This window comes from Pangasianodon hypophthalmus, chromosome 3, assembly GCF_027358585.1.
Source record: "Pangasianodon hypophthalmus isolate fPanHyp1 chromosome 3, fPanHyp1.pri, whole genome shotgun sequence".
NCBI classification, from domain to species: Eukaryota; Metazoa; Chordata; class Actinopteri; order Siluriformes; family Pangasiidae; genus Pangasianodon; species Pangasianodon hypophthalmus.
The window spans coordinates 29,618,763-29,639,680 of record NC_069712.1 but is presented as its reverse complement, the minus strand read 5'-3'; the positions used below and the strand labels follow the sequence as shown (position 1 = coordinate 29,639,680).

Below are 20,918 nucleotides of genomic sequence, written 5' to 3'. Positions count from 1 at the left end.
CGTCAAGGAGAAGTCTGGGCCGTGCCTTTGGGTGACATCAGTTAAAAATGAAGCCACCACCTACCACCGATAACCCGAGACTGTATCTACTTTTCTCCCGTAACAGGCGATGTGAAACTCATGGCGGATTCCACACAAATGATATAAAGTGCCCTGTAGAATTATTAGCACTTTCAAGAAAACACTTGTACATTCATACAATTATCCAATCAGCCAATCATGTGGCAGCAATGCATAAAATCATGCAGATGCAGGTCAAGAGCTTCAGTTAATGTTCATATCAAACATCAGAATGGGGGGAAAATGTAATCTAGGTGACTTTGGCATGGTTGTTGGTGCCAGATGGGCTGGTTTGAGTATTTCAGAAACTGATAATCTCTTGGGATTTTGACACACAACAGTCTCCAAGATTTACACAGAATAGTGCGAAAAACAAAAAAAAAAGGAGAATGGCCCGACTCATTCAAGTTTACTGGGGGGCTAAGGTAACTCAAATAACCACCTTTTACAACCATGGTGAGCGGAAAAGCATCTCAAAATGAACAACACATGAAACTCTGAGGCCGATGGGCGACAACAGCAGAAGACCACACACGGGTTCTGCTCCTGTCAGCCAAGAACAGGGATCTGAGGCTACAGTGGGCACAGACTCACCCAAACTGATTGGAAAAATGTCACCTGGTCTTTTTCCAATCTTTAACTGCCCAGTTTCGAGTGAGCATTGTGAAAAATAATACACGTTTTTCAAGCTTTATTTAAAGACATTACTTAGGGGTGTCTTGACAGAAAATACATTATTTAAAAACGGTTTTGGTGGAACTAAGATAGATAGATTATCACATCCTTTGTGAGGAACGTCTGCAATATTTATTTTATACAATTATTTTTATGAATAATTCTGCAGGGCACAGTGACTACAGCAGTGGAACAGGAAGTGCCATCTTGGCCATAATAGCCCCCCAAAACTGTACAATTTAAACTGGAAATACATGCCTTGCATAAACATAAAATTTCTGTTCATAAATGATTGTAAACACATAAATAGTAAATGGAAAACAGTGTCACTTTTGAGTTATCTCCAAAGTTAAGTTGATTGATTTAGTGGTGCAATTTGAAGCAATAAAAGTAGCAAACAGGTAAAAATTAGATTAAAGAGTATCAACAGTCCAACAAAATCCATGCCCCATAAATAAGCAGTAAATCACACTTTAGTAGGTTTTAGAGTATCAGCTTGCACGTATAATCCCAATTGTAAGAACATCTGGATAGCCAGACACAAAGTCTGCTATGCCTCCTCTCTTTCCACTAATTATTACTAAAACCAGAGACACTCACCACCCTCTCTCTTTTTTCTTTTGATCTGCAAGTTATCAATGTTTTTTTTTTTCTTTTTTCTTCCATACTGCCTTGCTCTCCTCCAACATTCCTAAGCACTAAATAATGTGTGGTTTTTGAATTTAATGGCTGATGAAGGAAGATGTATACACAAGAGAACACACAAAAATACAAGAAAGCTTTCATGGTGTTGGGTCTGCCAATTAATTCTCAAGGTTCTAATATTGTGTGATTGTTTGCTGTCCTTGAATGTGTGAAAATGCGTGTGCTCTTGCAAAGCTTGTGACTGATCTCCAGCTCATTCTCATTCTCCCCCAGTGCGTCTGCTCCGTGCCCAGCACAAGGGGCTCATTGTGGGCATTGGTGGGGCGCCATGTCCTCTCCTCTCCCCGACTTAGCTTCCCTCACCAGCACCATCAGCCTAACCCGTGAGCACATGCCAAGCCTAAACACTCTCAGGAACATATAATTAATCTCCCACAGCTAAACCCCTGTTAAAATTATTAATAAACCTAACAAATGGATGACTGACCTCTCAACCCAGACCCAAACCCTATACCACCCAAGGACTTCAGTAGACTTTCCTATCCTTAAAAGCAAAGCAGACGCTCCTCATAATCTGAAAGCCGAATCACACTAGGCGCATAATGTCAAACCCTCATTTATTTTGTGTTTCAATCCACACCGGCCCGTCTGAAGCACGCTGAACGCCTATACCAAACATTCCATATGCTGTACACTTTATTTAACATCATAATCTACATAGACGTTCTGATTGCACAACCCGTTATTCCATACCGAAGTGTCTGTATGCCATGATACTTATTTTACTCCAACAACCAATACACTGTTTTTTTCCTGCCCCACTGTCTCTTCTCACAGTTTAGGGTGAATGGGTCTGTAACAACAGCTGGTCCAATCATTCCATATTGGTCTTAACAATGTATAAAAAGGATGTCGTGCTCACTGGTTGGTGAAACCTTGCCCTGGAGAAGACCCAGACTGCTGAGAGACCTAAACAAGCAATATCTTGTGGCACAACCATGTACAACATGCACCTGATCATAAAAGTATTCTGAGAAAACATATATACAAAGCTAATGTTCCATGGAATGCAATTGCATTTAGCCATGCTTTACATATATTTAGTATAGGTTAACTATACAGCCTACATACATGTTGTTGCTGTATAATTCAACATTATCTTCACTAAATTTTTGATCATAGATTACTTTATTATGTGTTTTTGAGCACTGGTTCCAAGTTAAATGCTAGCTAGCTAAAACTGATCTACAGTAGTGCCAAAGATCCTCATGTGTAATGTGGTATTATTAAATTCCCTTTGTTCCCTAAAAAACAAGCAAAACAAATACATGTTTTATTTGCAGTAAATACGTAAAGTTGTCGCATTTGTCACAGTTGTGCACTGCTTATAAGCCGCTTTCAGAAACATGAGTAGACACCACAGAGCCAGCACGTAAACACAGGGGAAAGGATTTGAGCCAATTCATTGTCAAGCTAAATGAAAATTTGTGGAATGTCCAACTATGTAACTAGGACGCTAATTCTCGAACTAGGCTAATTCCATTCGTTATTAATATTAAACTGTTAATATCGCTCTCAAAACAAAAATAAGGCCAGAAATGTAAATTTACCTACTCATAACTAGTAATGCTAGACTGCCAAGACAGATTAAAATCAGATTAAGATTTCTCTGGCCAGGATCTTTGTACAGAACCACAGACGAGAAGCATCCAGTGTGGTCTTGACACAATGCGTCTGGTGTGAATTCAGTCTCATTAAGTCTTAACAGGATCAAACCCAGTTACGTATTGACATATTCTCAGTGTTGCTGCCAAACCAAGAATATCCCACCTTTTAAGGCTCTGCGTGCTCTAATGTTTCCTTTAAAGCTCCACATACGGTCCTTGAGAAAATAAGAGAGTAAATACATCCTCGTGGTTAGCTGAACCAGTTTACAAAGGCTGCTGCTAATCAGTGGACTTCAACGGCCTTCTTTGTGTGGAGATGATCCTGATGTGTTTTGAAATATCGTCTATTCTGCAGATCATTTACAAAAGGAACTGAATATATTTGATCTTGGCCACAGGGGCAAAATTGTAGACAAATACAAATACTCTCTCTGTCATGCCGCTCATGGTGCTGCTTTCAGTGCATCTCCTAATCAGTGCTCTGGGTATATGAATCTATGTGCGCTTACCTCGCAGCATGCAAGAAGCTCGTCTGAAAAGTCTTTGATTCAATTCAATTCATTTTTATGTGCAATGCTTTTAACGATATACAGTGTCATGAAGCAGCCTTATAGAAATCCGGACATTGGTTTAGATCCTTAATGAACAAAACAGATGCAAAAGTGGCAAAGGGAAAACTCCCTGAGACTACATGACTCAAATGGGTTAGACATCAGGTGTAGAAGAGTACAGTCAAACAGCACTAGGTGTGTTGAAAGGATATTCAGTAAGAGTCCTGGGATGAGCACAGGACAGTCTTTATGATTACCGTAGCAGTTCTTATGTACAATTCTACAGTATATATTTCCATCTTAGCAAAGCCCATGTGTGTAACGCCCGTTCAACCTCTCACCCTGGAGAAGCTAGGCTATATGAAGCAGTATTAAAATGCAATGCATGCTTCCATACTTCACCGAATAATTGGCGCCCATTATGTTATTGATTCTGGTTAACCAAATATAGCCAATCAAGCGTCCAATTTTCAAAAAAAAAAGATGAAATATCTTGCAGGAAACCTGCCAGGCATTATCCATAACTATTGATTCCAGCGCACCAAATATAGCCAATCAAGCTCTCATGTTGTCAGTGTTTGCCTCATCTGTTAATGATGTCATCACATGGATGTCAATCCATTTTGGGATGATTGGTTTAAAAAAATCTTTTGGTTTATGCTGTGGCCATAAGACATGAGGTTTAAAGATGCACTTTGAATATGGTATCGAACTGCACAGTGTATGGATACTGATGCGAGAAGTTTCGACTGGCTCACAGATTGCCTAAAGAATGATAATTACAGCCGCGTTGCATTGTTAGAACTTCTTTTACCTCACAGCTTTCTACACTGTGTTTACCTTCCACTAACTATTTCTCCTGTGATGCATCCAAACCTCTCAGTAAGATATATATGTTTTTGCCCTGAGTGGGCTTATTAAAATTGCATGCTGCTTATCACCACCTGTAATGTCATTAGGATTAAAATATGCAGACAGTCAGCGAACAAGCTGCATCCAATATTGTAACGGAGCACACACTCTGGTGGCCCATGCATGATCCTGATACATAAATATGCATCAGATATCAGTCTACCAGATATTAAGCCAGTGCCGTTATGTATTCTGTTACTGCTCTACCAAGTTTCAATATGAACAGTCCAGAAATTATGTCATTCAACTTCAATATAATTTGTCTAAGGTATTTGACAAGAGTTTTTATTATATTTGCGTTTTCATTTTTTTTCTTATCCTTTTTTTTTAATGGCACACTATGTGCCAGAAATACCGCTTCTATTAAGTATGATTTTCTTAGATCAAAGACCCTTCAGGTTCTGCAAAAAAGTAAAGAACAAAATTACTGAATAAAAGAGCATACTTTAAGGGCTCCATGCACCATTTCAAACGTTAAATATTTAAGAAATTTTGGTTAAGGGTTACATTATATACTACTACACATAATACTTTGAAGACTTACTAAGACCTTTTCTGTCCAAACTCTATGTAGAATGATCCATCACTCAAATAATATCTGGTGGTTTTATTTTAGTCCTTTTGCACTGCAGAGGTGAGGTGGATGAAAAATTCTCCAAATTAACAGAGGAGCTAAAGTACCCAGTTGGGTAGCCAATGAATGTATACAATGAGTATAATAAGTAATCTCCACCTTTATTGTTTGGACTTAATTGGGATTATATTTCATTACACAAAATCTCCCCTACTACTGTAGTCAGTATAAAATTATTAATAAATAAAAAAAACTAAAAGACATGACAGCAGAAGTATTCGCCCCCTTGCTGGTGCAACCATCCGCCATCAGAAGTCGCACAATTAGTGGACTGGAGTTTATCTGTGTGTAATTAAAGTGTCATGTGATCAGTTATAATGCAAAAGTATGTTTGTTACTTTAAAAAATACTTTTAAAAAATGGCAACATGAACACCAGTGAGCTATCAAAACAAGTCCACTTTGGAAAAGTATCAATCGGGATCTTGTTATTCAAAAAAAAAAAAAAAAAATCCCAAACTGTGAACATCCCACAGAGTGACGTTAAATCCATTATCAAAAATGGGGAAATATGGCGCTAGAATAGGTTTCATAGATTCATAACAGATAATCCCTAATCAAGTCCATTTCAGATGCATGTTGTAGTTCAATGGAGGTGAATACTTCTGCACAGTGGTTTGCTCCCTAATACAGTTGTCAACTCAAGTAGAAATTGGAGATACGTCCTTAAAACAATCACAAATTGTCAATGATCCGGCTGCAGTTCTATTATCCTTAACAGTAGAGAAACGCATCCTTACCTGAGTGTGGTTGGCTCTGAGTATAATGTGAGCAGGGAATGAGGGATTATGGGTCAGAGGGTGCATTGGAGGTTTCTGAACCAAGTCCATCCCTATTGTAGAGGCATGCTGCATCTCCACCTCTCAGTCACCTACTGTCTCACTGGCCAGAGTGCCTGGATGAAAGTCAGGCCTGTTCACACGCACAACCAATCAATACTGTGTGTGTGTGTGTGTGTGTGTGTGTGTGTTTGTGTGTGGTCAATGGTGAGTCTGATTAAGTAAGCTCTATGAATGTGCATGTAAGCAGATGTGTTGTATATGAATTAGACAGATCCGTTGTTGTGTGTATACATTTAAATGTTAGGGCATGTGTATGAAACAAAATTGTACTGTGTGTGTGTGTATATGTGTGTATATATATATATATATATATATATATATATATATATATATATATATACACACACACACTTACACACACACACACACACACACACACATAAATATATATGATTTAGAATGTGTGTAAAGTGGTGGAAGTGGTGGAGGAGTGTGGATGACAAAATGAGTTAAATACTGTGTGTGTGCTAGCTGAGTAAATGTGAGGGAATTTGGGAGGGTAATGAGTTGTCGGATGTGTTTTGATCAAAATCGTGATGTTTACGGTTTTCGCATTGATGTCATTTCACTTTAAAATACTTCTGTGCTCTGTCTCTCTCTCTCTCTCTCTCTCTCTCTCTCTCACACTCTGTCAATCCTTCTCTCTCCCCAGCCTCCACCTCTCATTATAATTCTCTGCAGGTTTTGATGTTAACCGAGGCTGTCTGTCCCTGCGAAAGTGGTAAATTTAAGTAAAACAAACAGAAACAGTCACGTCAAACCTCCTGCCAGCGGATCACATCGAGACAACTATCTCCTTCAGTGACAGAAAAAGAGAGAAGGCGAAAGCAGACAAATAGACTGACATGATGATACAGACAGCATGAATGCCTGAAAGACAGAGGGTCAAGATTTTTCCTCCCTCTTGTAGCTCTTATTAATCTACTACTATCGCACAGGGCATTCTGAGGGAGGAGAAACGGTGCTCAGGTCAAACTGGCTCTGTTCGATCATTCATCTCCAACAAAATAAAGAAAACGGAGCACCTCCTGATGCTTAAACTCTTAAGGAGCAAGTTTTTACAAAATGCTCCCTTCTTGTAGTTCATGCTGTTTTATTTATGTGCTTCTCTGTCTTGTTCTTGTGTTTCTTCTCATGTCTCTCGGTCTCTCTCTCAATCTAGCTATGCCTGCTGGGAAATAAATCTTGAGCCATCCTTTTTGCCCACCAGACATTCATCCACCGTGACACTGACCAGGTTAAAGCAGTTATGAATGAATAAAGGAATGACTATTTGAAACCTCTGGTGAGTGGTCCAAAAAAAAAAAAAAAAAAAAAAAAAAACAGTTCCAGCTCCCTGTTCTCAACAGTTCTTGTACTTTGCTCAGTAAAAATGTCTTTAGATCAGAACTCTGGATACTGCTGGTCTGGTGCTGGTTTCGCTGTTCATAGGCATACTTATTAATTTACAAAACCTTGCTGGTTGCTTGCTTGCTTCTTCCCCCTTTGAAACTCTTTGACTTTTTCTTCTTCTCCCTGTTTTCTACCTCTCTGTGTGTCTTATCCAATATCAGAGTTTGGTAGAACAAGAGACTAAAGCAGGATGGTTTGTGTGTGTGTATGTATGTGTTGTGGAGGGAAGCTGTGCCTTGCTGCTTTGCCCTGGCTGACTCTAATTGCCGGTGCCTTGGTGCCAGAGTCACCCGGGGAGTTGAGGGGAGCCAGCAGGGTAAAATTAAACAAGCATTACATGTCAGGAGTGTTTACTCTCAGAGCTGCTGTCAGCGTGCTCCTGTTTATCTGCTCCACAATTACCCTGCGCCCCCGGGGAACCCCGCAGGGCAGGACAGAGTGGGGAAGGGCTCCCTGTAATGCAAAACTAAAAAGTGACGGCAGTCCCTGTCACATTCCCTCCATCTCTTGATTGCACTGCCATCTGTGCATACACGTCTGCCATTAGGAGGATCCCAAAGCATGGAAAGATGACGTTTGTGTCTCTCTCCATTCAAACTGTTCAAACTGGTATCAATTTGGATGAATTTAAAATGATAAACTTATTACTGTACTGCTATTAAATGCATAAAAGTGACTCAATTTTAAAGAAATATTCCACCCTTCCCCACAACTTGCATATTAATCTTTGTCATTCAGATGTGATCTGCAGTGGCGTCCAAGATTTATTTTGTAATCAATTTGACTTCAGTGAGTTGATTTCAGGACTTTTGGTCTATTAACAGTTTCCTACATTACCAACAATGTTAATGGTGCTAGTGGGAATTAGCCCTTACTTCATCTCCATCTAAAGAGAGCCATGCAGCAGGACTTCAGTCTGTCCAGCTCTCCCACCTCCTCATCTGTATCTCTGCTCAAAGAGATCAGCTTCCAAAGCTTCAACTCTCATGCCGTTACCTCCATCAATGCCATTACGCTTGTCACCTCGGAGATCGCTACCTAGTCGAGGCACGTCTCTGCCGTAACGCTTCTATTAAAACGCCATTGTAACTGCGCTGTCAGTGACCCCCTGTGAAGTCAGTGCGGCAAACAACCGCTAAGTTCTCACAGGAATACAGCACCAACCAACAAATTAGCACCAGAATCACTAAACAAATATTTCACTATAAACATACGGTCATTTTTAGGTTCTGTCTCTGTGTGTGCAGTTTTTACAGGAAGTACAGTGTAGGTACAATGTAGATGTGACTGATGGTTGATCCCTTTGACCTGTGGTTGTGCATGTGGTGGCTGTGACCTCTGACCTGACCCCTGGCTCAATGGGACAGTAGGTCAAAGATGATGGGCAGCACGGCAGATTGCCCCCACACATAAATACACACACAATGGGGCAACTCTGCCTGAACCAACTCTAATACAGACACACTGGATCCTCCCACTTCACCCACTCTTACTTTCCAGGAGTATTTCTCATGCCATCTGTGTGCATACTCTCAAAAGGAAGCGTATTATATAATTAATCACCCCTTCTCAACCATAGTCCAAAACTCGACCTGCTACCCACGACCCCTTTTCCTCTCCCTCGAGGATAAACATACTCCTGGAGAGCTCATTCCATTCTGCCCTTGAACCTCCCAATTTCGCTCTCTTCCTTGAAGATGAGTGGAATGATGGGAAGTGGAGGGATCATGGTCCTAGCACTTACATTGCACATCTACCCGGATGGACTTGATGGCAGCCACCCCAACCCCGTTCTCGGCCTTGCAGTAGTAGCGGCCTCCCTGCACCCTCTGGATGTTGTCGATACGTAGAGTTTCATTGAAGATCGGTGTGTCTTGGAATTTGTCTGAAGCGCTGCCTGCTGTCTTGGTCCACCGTACCTAAAGAGGATGACAAGAGAAGAAAGACAAATTAGAGAAATTTCAGCTATTGCTGAAGACTCTGGTACTTTTCATCACTCGACACTTGCAATAAAACCTGATATCATAGGAAGACCTCTTTGACTGACACTGCAAATAACCAACCATATAGTGTAATTTTTCTAGGACATGTAGAGGAAGGTGTATGGAGAAGATTCTGTGATAGAAAAGCAATCTCACCGGATGAAATATACAGAGGGTATTGCATATTTTCATTTCACTTTCATTTGTGACATGAGGACAACATGCCACACTGAAAAGCAAAACCTTCACTGCATTACTCATATGTTAATTTATCTCTACAGTGTATTGCTTTTTTAAGGATTAAACACAGACTTTGGTCAGAAGGGAATGTGTTGCACTGCATTTCATTTTCATCAGCGTGCTGCAGCAGTGCCACTCTGAAATGCAATCACTGCCCTAAGCTGAACTCACATCATTTTCACCGTCTATGCAAAGGAACCCCCTTTATAGTTTCTAATTGGTTTTGTCATTCCAGCTGCATTGAACCATTAAGCATCAAGCTTTTCACAATTGTTACTAAAACATGACAAAAATGTTAATATGAATAAAATACAGCAGGAGCTTGGAGTTATCAAATTTCTTATTAAAAGACTTGTTTGTGTATTGCATTTCACATTTCCCACCCCGCTGCAATTGCTTTTTCAGAATAGAGGTGAGTCACAATGGAGTGACTATATCTTGCTCTGAAAAGCTCATTATCAAGGTGTTTAAAAGGTTGTGTCCCCACCAGATTGATGAAAACTAGTAGAGCAAACAGCAAATGAGACAAGATTCTGATAGTCGTTGCCAGTTAAAATTTCAAGCAGAAAATTATACAGAACATGGGCAGAGCATCTGAGGCTAAATGATAATTGACTGGCAATGAATGCAAAGAGAAAGATTTCCAAGCCTGAAAGGCTGCATGTCCAAACACAAGTCTGCTCACTTTCTCTGAGAGCACAAGCAATCCAGAGAAGACGACCTCCATCATCAGAAAGCTGTCTGTCTGAATTTCTTTCAATCAGTCCCAAGAAGTTAAAAAATACAAGATATATCTGTCTGTCATTCAAAAACGTGCCAATTACACGCCAGTAAATGCATATAAAGAAGTAAAAAGTAGAAATACCTCTTTGTAAAGATTGGTTTGAAGGTATTTGTGCCACTTCTAATGATAATACAAGTGAGAATTGAGGAAATACCATCATCATCATCACCATCATCATCATCCTGTCAGTTATTCAAATGAGCTCCTTACAAAAAGGTATTTTTATTTGAGTATTGGATTCAAAGATCAATGTGAATGTAAATCCATGAAATACCACCACAACTCATTGTTAGGTGTCTATTAGCTAACTTTTCATTTGAAGCTAAAGATTCATTTGAAAAACAAATACAGCTACCGCAGTTTAAATTTGTACATCTTGGAAGTAGCACCGACTCTGGAAGCCTTGTAAAGCATACATAATAAATAAAGTTCTTTTTTTTTTCATGGACTCTGTAAAAAACATGCTAGACTTATACCTAACACACATTTCGTGGGTTAGTTTGCACTGGAAGGTTTTGTTTTTTTAAACCAGGAATCTAACACACACACATTTCTACCCCAGTCAGTTTGGCTGTGCTCAATAAGGGCAGTGTACAAGCTTACAGGCTCAGCAGTCAATAGCTGGCACTTTTCTCCCTGCTAATTTTCTAGCGCACATACTAAGCCTTATACTGTATTAGAAGAAATACAAAATAATATTTTTCCAGTATGAAACTTTACTTTGCCTTACTCAGTTTTCTGTAATGGCAGAAATATTCTCATACAAAAAAAATCTATTACAGAGATTATGTGCAGTTCATTTGACCTGAAAGTCATTGGGTGGATCCCCAAGCATGTGAAGGGGTTTGTTTGTCTATATACATAAACACTGATTATTTTTGCTTCTAATCTGCAAAATTCTGTTTCTCTAGGATTTGCCTGACATCTGACTGCTGAAGCCATGAGCTACAAAGAGCTTACAAAACCCTGAAACCATGCACCATGGAAAACTGTGAAGGCCATCATCAACACATTTGATGAAAGGACAAGACCAAGATTTATCAGGGAAGCTGTCGAGAGATCTACAGCAACATTAAAGGAGCTGCTGGAATATCTGGCAAGTAATTATTTTGATATGACCAAGGTAGAACTTAATTCTAAAAGATATGTTTGGTGCAAAAACAAGACAGCTTATCACCCAAAAATCACCATACTCATGGTGAAGCACGGTGGTGGCAGCATCGTGCTATGCAGCTGCTTCTCTTCAGCTACAACTGGGGCTCTAGTCAAGATAGAGGGAATCACGGATCGCTCCAAATTCCAATCTAATTTGAGACAAAGCCTGCAGGCCTCTGTTAGACAGCTAAAGATGGAAAAGTTCACCTTCTAGCACGATAACGCCCGAAAGCGAAGTCGAAGTCAACAAAGCAATGGCTTCAGAAGATCAAAGTTCCTGAATGGCCGAGTCAGAGCCCTGCTTTAATCCTATCAAAAACCTGCAAAATGACTTGAAGACGGCTGTGCACAGGAGACCCCCTCACCACTGGAGAGATCTGGAGCAAGGAAGAGTGGAATAAAATTGTCAAATCAACACGGTAGAGTCTTACCCAAAAGAGAGTCTTTTTCCTTCCTTTCCTTTCTATTTGTTTTTCCAGTTTCAATTTTGTTGGTTGTTGTATCACATTAAAGGTGGGGGAAAAAAATCTGACACGGTTTATCTTGGTTTCATTTTTTTACATCACAAAAAACTGCAATTTTAACAGCAGTGTGTAGACCTTTTATGTCCATTGTAACTGATAGAAGATATAATTTATATAAAATGAAAAAAAAAAAAATTTTAGGTCAGGGGGACAGCCATTACTAAGAATCAAAGAGCAGGGTTAAGATTATGTTAAAATGAAAGTCACACAAGAGGAGTCACCTTAACATCATACGCATGATGAGCTGAAAGTAAATCAAGCTTTTATCAGTTCTAACCTTGTTCAAATCCTCACGGCATGTCACATTCCTTCTAATGCTTTAAACCTCTTCAGAACACTTTTTTCACCTTCACTCACATCTATGACAAAGTAAAAGTGCAGCAAACAGCACAAAGCAAAGACTCTGTAATCTCTGTGGACCTCTAGCCATGATTAAAGCTCCCCTGTTATAATCAGGGTCACCCCGAATGTGAAGTCGCTCGGGCGAGCAGGCAGGGCTCGGCGTTGGCAGGGGAAGGTTAGGACATGTACGCAAAGGATTATGGGATTAAGTAACCTGTAAAACGAGAGGCTTTGTGTTTATTCAGGCTTGTTTGCCCATGGATTTGGGACGCAGCTGTTTGCCATTGATCAGATAGACAAGGTGAGAAATTAATGGAGAGAGCGAGAACATGCAGAGTAAAAAAAAAAAACTGCTCACTAGGAGGTTTCGTAGGCATTTTTCAAAGCGCAAAGTGCTTATATTTTTGCTGGAATTGGACAAATGCTATTTGGGGAAGTCAGTCAGAAAATATATTGCTTAGATACAATTTTTACTGACAAATTACAAGCGACCAAATCCAATTTGTTTGTTCAGAGTGTACTGGAACGCATACGCCAGTGTATTACTTAATACACAATCTAAGGCTAAGGCTAACAATAAACAGATTAAACCAAATTGTTATTTAACAAAGAAAAGCATTCAATCGTTGCTATGGTGGCAGGAGTCTCCAGTGTCAGCACTTTGTGAGTCAGAAAGTTTTCCGCCACAGGAAAGTCTTCCAGTTTCTCTGTAACATGCCAAGCTGTAAACAAAGACAGGCTGGTGAAGGAACGACTGGTTACAGCTGCTAGAACGTAAGTGAAAACAGGAACTACGTTGGAGGTTCTCATGGACGTTCCACAAGGTTAAGTGTTAAAAAGCACAACATGCTGTGCGTTAATAAATTAAAGATTCCCATCACTGGCAAACTGCTGTGGTTTCAGAGGAATAAATCAAAAGAAAGTGTTTATTTTTTCTTAACGTACCTCTGAGACACATTTTATCAGGTATAATTCATTAACGATCTATCTGTGTGAGTGGAGGAGACAGTTATACCAATTAAGAACCAGTATTGCCAGTATTATCTGTTTTTTGAGAAAAATGAATCCTTTAAAATCGCAAAAACATCTCTCAAAGCCGTTTGTATATGTATAAATAAAAATCAGGCCTCCCCTGACCTGCTTCATGCAGAGTTTCATCTATGTTGTTGTCAAGAAATGCCAAGCACCAAGTCGTGGAGCGAAAAATACAAAGACGAAACTCACAAAGTCTAATCTGACTGGTCAGAATGTTCAGAAAATCGCGTTTTCCACCAGGTGAAAGTCTTCAGGACAGAGGATGTTGCGTTTCTAGTTTCTTGTAACAAGCTGGATGTTTGTCTTATCAACTTAAAGAAAAAGTTTGAAACGAGTGTTTATAGCTGCTGTAAGTGATAACAGGAGCTGACTTGTGTCACGGACGATTATAGCATTGCCCATAGCATTAACTGTAACTATAAACAGATAAAAAGTATGACATCATTTTTTTACTAAATAAAAATGTGTAATTTTTGACAAATTGGTGTGCTATGCAGTAGAACCTTGAGACATGCTGTTAATGCTGTGAAACACCACATCATTTATTTTCCTATGACATTACAACCTGGTGTGTTTTATTCCTTACTTGGTAGTATGCAATATGGATTTGGAACGCAAATTTGAGACATCCAAACAATATCATTCTTTTATTTTCTTTATTAAAACTATGTTTCAAACTCTGACATACAGTAACACCATTTATTAGGGAGCACAAGCTGCTGCTTGTGTTACTTATTAGATAGAGCTGGCTCTGATTAAACCATACAGATAGAAGACACTCAGTCAAGGCTCTCCAACAAGTAAAAAGATGTAGCAATATGAGAATATATATATATATATATATATATATATATATATATATATATATATATATATATATATATATATATATATATAGAATATATAGAGAGAGAGAGAGAGAGAGGGGCATGGCCTACCCAAGACCTCTGAAGTTGTGGTGTCGTATCTGGCACCAAGACATTAGCAGCAGATCCATTAAGCCCTGTAAGTTGTCCTTCAAGTCCTTGTTCGTCCAGCACATCACACAGACGCTCGATCGGATTGAGATCTGAGGAATTTGGAGGACAAGTCAACACCCTGAACTCCGTCAAGTTCCTCAAACCATTCCAGAACAATTTTTGCAGTGTAGAAGGGCGCATTATCCTGCTGAAAGAGGCCACTGCCATTAGGGAATACCGTTGCCAAGAAGGGATGTACTCGGTCTACAACGACGTTTAGGTAGGTTGTAAAGTAACATCCACCTTATGAATGCCAGGACACAAGGTTTCCCAGCAGAACATTACCCAGAGCATCAAACTGCCTCCACCGGCTTGCCTCCTTCCCACAGTGCATCCTGGCGCCATCTCTTCCCTAGGTAAAGTGACGCAGCTTGCCACATGATGTAAAAGAAAACGTGATTCTTCAGACCAGGCCACCTTCTTCCATTGCTTCATTGCTCTCATGCTCACATGCCCATTGCAGGCACTTTTGGCAGTGGACAGGGTCAGCATGGGCACTCTGACTGGTCTCAGCTCCATACACAGCAAGCTGCAATGCACTGTGTGTTCTGATGCCTTTCTATCATAGCCAGCATTAACTTTTTCATCAGTCTAGCTCTTCTGTGGGATCAGACCAGATGGACTAGCCTTCGCTCCCCACATGCATCAAGGAGCCTTTGGGCGCCCATGACCCAGTCGCCTGTTCACTGGTTGTCCTCCTTGGACCACTTTTGGTAGGTACTAACCACTGCATACCCGTTACACCCCACAAGACCTGCCGTTTTGGAGATGCTCTGACCCAGTCGTCTAGCCATCACAATTTGGCCCTTCATTCAGATCCTTACGCTTGCCATACCCAATACTAAGAAACTGTCAAATTCATGTAAATATTTTTCAGATTGTACTTTTGACTTAAGTTGTTGCTGATAATATCATTTGTAATGAAAACTTTTGTGTTAAACTGAAAAAGAATGTCAAACAGAAGCATTTTCACTAGTGCTCTCAGACTTTCAGACTCCACTGGATTTCACAGTGCAGGCAACGTGGCAAGCTGATATGGAAAGACAATAAAAAATTTTATTTAAAAAAAACAGTGGCATGAGAAAGAAAGAGGGAAAGACACGCACAGAGGATTTTATCACTCTAAAACAGATGGCAAGTTTTCCCTCTCTGACACCGGCTTCTGCTACATATCACTTCCATATTGGTTATCCCAGAGATCCAAAAAACGACATGTCATCTCTCTCACGCTACCTTTGCTGTCATCATGAGCACTCCATCCTGCCGTCCTCTCGCCACATTCTGGACAGCTTGGAGCTGGTTTTATTGTAGACATTTTTTTCAGCAAATTGACTCAGTCACAGAGGCAAAGACACACAGGTTAGTTTGCTCTAAAAAGGCCAAAAGCCAAATCTATGTGATGTCCTTGGATCTGTAGTAATAGTGTGTAATAGTCACCAGCTCTAGGGCATTTTACTGTGAGTAATCTCTAGCAAAATACACAATGTACTTGTTACGGATGGATAACCATATCACTCACACACACACAAACACACACAAGCACTGCAGCACTAACTCCACAGCAGTGGGATAAGATTTGGTTTGTGGTTAAACGGTTAAGCGGCGTTTACTTAAGGAAATTTGCTGCTTGTTACATAATTCTGACATGGATCATTAGCCGTAAACAGCAGCACAGCTATTCAAAATGGAAGTCTGTGTAAAAGACATGGATGAAAAAAAATTAAGGGTGTAATCTTTGGTGTTATCCTTGATGATATTCTATCACTTTATTCCCATATAAATAACATAAAATAACGGGGAAATGCTATCCCCGCATGGTGTAAGACACTAGTGCATGATTTTACGTCCTTTAGATTACACTATTGGTAACAAGTTGCTGGCCTTGTTGTCTCTGTAAGTAAGATTCAGGTTCAAAATCCTGCAGCCAGGGGGAAAAAGCTAGAGCATATTACCCCTGCCCAGCTGGTGAAGTCGTTTGAATAGGGTTTTAATTACAGTTTAGCCTGGCTCTTTTTTGGCCTTATCTTGTTAAATATATTTTTCATGATTTGTAGTAATTCTCTAACATTTACAGTCTTAATAGCTGACTGTACCATAACTCTTTGTTTTGACCACCTAATATCTAATTGGAAAACACTCAGAGATGTTGAACTCAAAATGGAAAGTGTTTATATATATATATATATATATATATATATATATATATATATATATATATATATATATATATATATATATATATATAAATAAAGATTATTAGTAGAAGTAGTAGGAGTAGAAATAAGCTACAATTCAGAGACATGACAGACACAATGAACAGATTAAACTCCAGTTAAGAGACAACACTTACACCATTAGTATTCCTTGCAGTTGTTTACAGCTACAATAGATTTTGCAAATGGAGCTTGCATGCCATTTAGAATCACAACCTTTTTGTCAGTCGATTTGTGGACACTTTTACATGATACATTATTGCATTTGCACTTCATCTCAGGATTTTTGTCCTGTATCTCCAATACTTCACCTTTTTTTCCTCCCCAAATTGCCAGCGTTCGCCATCTAATTACATCACTGACAATCGACTCAGGCTGACGAATGTTTTCGGTGGTAAAAATTAGGCATGTTTGAAGAAGAGTTAGGAGTCTTAAGACTGATTTGTTTACCCTCTCACAATATCCGGAGTGACATTCAGTTCTGATTGAAAATCACTTCTGTCAGAAAGGACAAATTAGGCATAAAAATCAGGCTAAGCACCTCATCTTAAGAGGGATACGCACCTCCTTGAGTTACTGATGTTCTTATGATTGGCCCTAAGCTATTTACATCTAACAGGATGTACATATAGCGGCGTGAGATCCTGAAAGCTGTCAGAAGTTTAACATATGACGCATCCTTGATGCATCATGTCACAAATGCCAACCCATAAAGCCTGCATAGATCTAATACCCAGGTTCATCTGCTGAATCGAAATGCTTACTCATAAACCTCCTGATGGGAATCTTTAGATAAACAAGCCGGCAAAAACCTGCTTTCTTTATTGATGTGTGGCAAAGAACGAGTGAGTCACCGATTAAAGAAGACTTGACAGCTGTTACATGGATTCTCAGCTTCAAAATGTGACACTTGGAGTAAATTAATTTATAGGCGCAATTAAGAAGAAAAAGTGAACGCCAAGGATCGTATGGATGGAACGAGATCAGGAAGAGCCAATAACATGAAGGAGAAGAAGAGGGCAAAAAAGATCGAAGCGGTGTCAGATTTTGCTGCTTCATCCCTGTTTCCCAGGATGGTTTGTACCCGTGTCATTCGATTCGTCCAAATCGGGTTACATGCATTAAAACAGCACTGCTGAGCACTAAATCTTCCTGAACACAATGGAACATAGCGGAATGTTACGTTCAGAATTACAACTGGCACAATCCAGTTTTTTTTCTGCACAGATATAATGAAAAGGGAGATACACTGAATCGAAAGAATTTCCACTCCAATTTTGCTTTAATTGTATCAGAACAATTGGAACAGTACTAAAAAGGCGGATCCAACATTAAGCAGCGAATAGAGACAAAAGATACATCTGAGCTTGGGGAGGAAGAAAGAAGAATATATATATAATCCTCTAATAATATCCATCCGTATATAAACCTATTGGATTATTGAGTCTTTTTTAGTACCAAACTTCCCCACTGGATTACAATTATTAATGTTTGGCAAGCAGTGTATCAGTAACACATGCAATATACAGTAGGGTCCAAAGACCAAGTCTGTTACCAAGAAGTGTCTAGAGTTCATCACTGATCTAAAACTGAAGTTTTACTCATATGATACTTGCTGTTCAAGAACACGGGTGTTGAAAATTAAGAAATTCCCTTCAACATGGATGTCCCCGCTGTCTGTGTGTGTGTGTGTGTGTGTGTGTGTGAAACATGCTTTTGTCTGGAGTGTTAATGATTTTTCAGAACAATAGAAAGCTCTTATGTGTCCTTCAAACAAGGAGACAGGACGGTAAACAGAACAGTAAACAGAGTTACAGGTGAAAGCTCACCAGAACTGAGATCTAATCACAAAACATATTACGCTTTCTGGCCAAATAAAAGCAAGACCTGCTGATAGACTTCAGGGACCTAGTGTCTGAGATGAATTCTGACAATTCTGAATGTTTGGTAAAGCACATGACAGTAAAGACACAGAACAGTGTCCCATTACATAGGCACAGATGCAAGACGGTCAATAAAAATGATGAAAGCTAAAAGAGGATGAGCGTCCTGATGACAACGATGACAATATTGACAGCAGTACTGGTGGAACTCTAGAAGAATTGATCCCGAGCCATTCGATCGGAACATGGGTGAAACAAAGCCTGGGAGTCATGTGAGCTTGACATGGCCCTGCTGGACTTTCCTCTGCGGAAATTTCCCACAAAGTTTTGCTTGTTATCGAGTGAGCAAGACAGGTAATCCAAACCCACCACTTGCCAATGATGAATCCTCCTAAGATTTCATGTGAACATTGCTCATATGTCATTAGATCTAGCTAACCTGAAAAGAGCCAAAGGTTTTCACCACACCAACCTTCATAAGGTTGCATATAGCAAGCAGAGTTAGTAGAGTAGTATAATTAATAACAATAAAAATAGCAAATAACATTAATAATCGCTATTGTACACAAGAGAGCTTCATTCTAAATATAGGTATTGAGGTTTAGTGTCAACATGTAAGTTGTAAATGTGAATCCGAGATGTGGATGTTTATTGTCTTTCTGTTAAGTAGAGAGGTAGAGAGCGTATTAAAAGACACTTACAGATCATCTCTTGTTTTCTGAGGTTCATGTCACTCAAAAACATACCATTACTTTGCTCTTTGATCTGCATTTTGGTGTTTATATGAAAAAGATTTATTCATTTGTTCACGCTCACCAACGTGTATAAATGAAGCTTTAATCTGACTTCCGTTAAATCTGATCTATCCAAGTTCTAAAATGAATTTTTAAAAAAAAAAACTAGCTATAAACAGAGTTCATGTAATTACCTGCAGATGATTCAGTTTTCTACCTGAAACAGCTTTATAAAAAGCAGAACACACTTTCATAACAGCCTTTTTATTTGCAGCAAAAGCATCTCGAACTCAGCTCCACTGGATTTTAGTTTGTTGCCCTCTCCATTTTCGACAGCTCTTTCTTTCCTCGGATCAGATTAGTCTCCTGAATGTTTTTTTTACTGGCTCACTATTGCATAAATGAGGGGTGTTTCATGTAAATTACATGTACACTCACTGTCCACTTTATTAGGAACACCTGTACACCTGCACGCTCATGCAGTTACCTAATCAGCCAATCATGTGACAGCAGCGCAATGCAAAAAAATCATGCAGATGCAGGTCAAGAGCTTCAGTTAATGTTCATATCAATCATGAGAATGCGGAAAAGGTGTGGTCTCTGTGACTTTAACCGTGGCATGGTTGTTGGTTCCAGAAGGGCTGGTTTGACTATTCTCTCCATTCTGTGTAAACTCTAGAGACTGTTGTGGGTGAAAATCCCAGGAGATCAGCAGTATCTGAAATATTCCAACCAGCCCATCTGGTTCCAACAACCATGTTGCTCAATCTGATGTTTGATGTGAACATTAACTGAAGCTCTTGACCTGCATCTGCATGATGTTATGTACAATGCTGCTGCCACATGATTGGCTGATTGGACAACTGCATAAATGAGCCAGTGTACAGGTGTTCCTATTAAAGTGACTGGTGAGTGTATATGAGGGTAAGTTAGGGTGTATTCTATGCATAATGACATGTAAATAAGGGGCTTGGTGAGGGGGAGCCTGGGTCCATGCAGCTGAAGCTGATTTATCAGTTGCGTGGAAATCACCACTCTTTTTGACGTCGTACGACAGTTTCCTGAATTCTATGGGCTCAAATCTGCACTCATGTCTTTGCAAAATAATAACGGCCAATGTGTTATAGAACGTGGAGTGTTTATGTTGTGGCATTGATATTCTGAACACGCTGTGCATTTCCTGAAAAACACCAGCAAATGGAGGTCCCAGAGGCAGAAGATGCACAACACCTACAAAGCTTTCCCTCTCCTTTTCTCTTACAAACTCTACACCTCCTAAATTTCTTTCCATTAACATGCACAATCTCCTTCTCTCACTTTATTCATCATTCTCTCTCAGGGGTCACTGTATGACCTTGTTTGTGTCTCAGCTGAAAGGTGGTGAAGATGCAATGCCACCTGATCTTCCTTGCTTTGGCTTCTCTATCGATCCCCCAGGCTGCACTTGCCCAAGGACAGAAACCTAACCCGCACTATCCTTTCTTTTTTCCTCCCATCTTCATCCTCCTTTTTTTTTTTTTTTAAACTGATCCACTTCTCCCTCTCTCATCCACACGCTTCTCTAATTCTTCCCCTCCCATCCCATTTTCCCCTCTCTGCCCCCCTCTGTGCCCCTCCAGAGGTCCCAAGG

General features: G+C 39.8%; 1 protein-coding gene across 1 annotated transcript in view; it reads right to left on the bottom strand.

The window, feature by feature from the left end:
- Window positions 1-20,918, bottom strand: part of LOC113542066 (MAM domain-containing glycosylphosphatidylinositol anchor protein 1) — a 192,474-nt gene that overhangs the window by 114,393 nt on the left and 57,163 nt on the right. Inside the window, exon 4 of the mRNA XM_026939340.3 lies at window positions 9,122-9,296. Coding sequence (XP_026795141.1) covers window positions 9,122-9,296 — 175 coding nt within the window. The remainder of the gene's footprint in view (window positions 1-9,121; window positions 9,297-20,918) is intronic.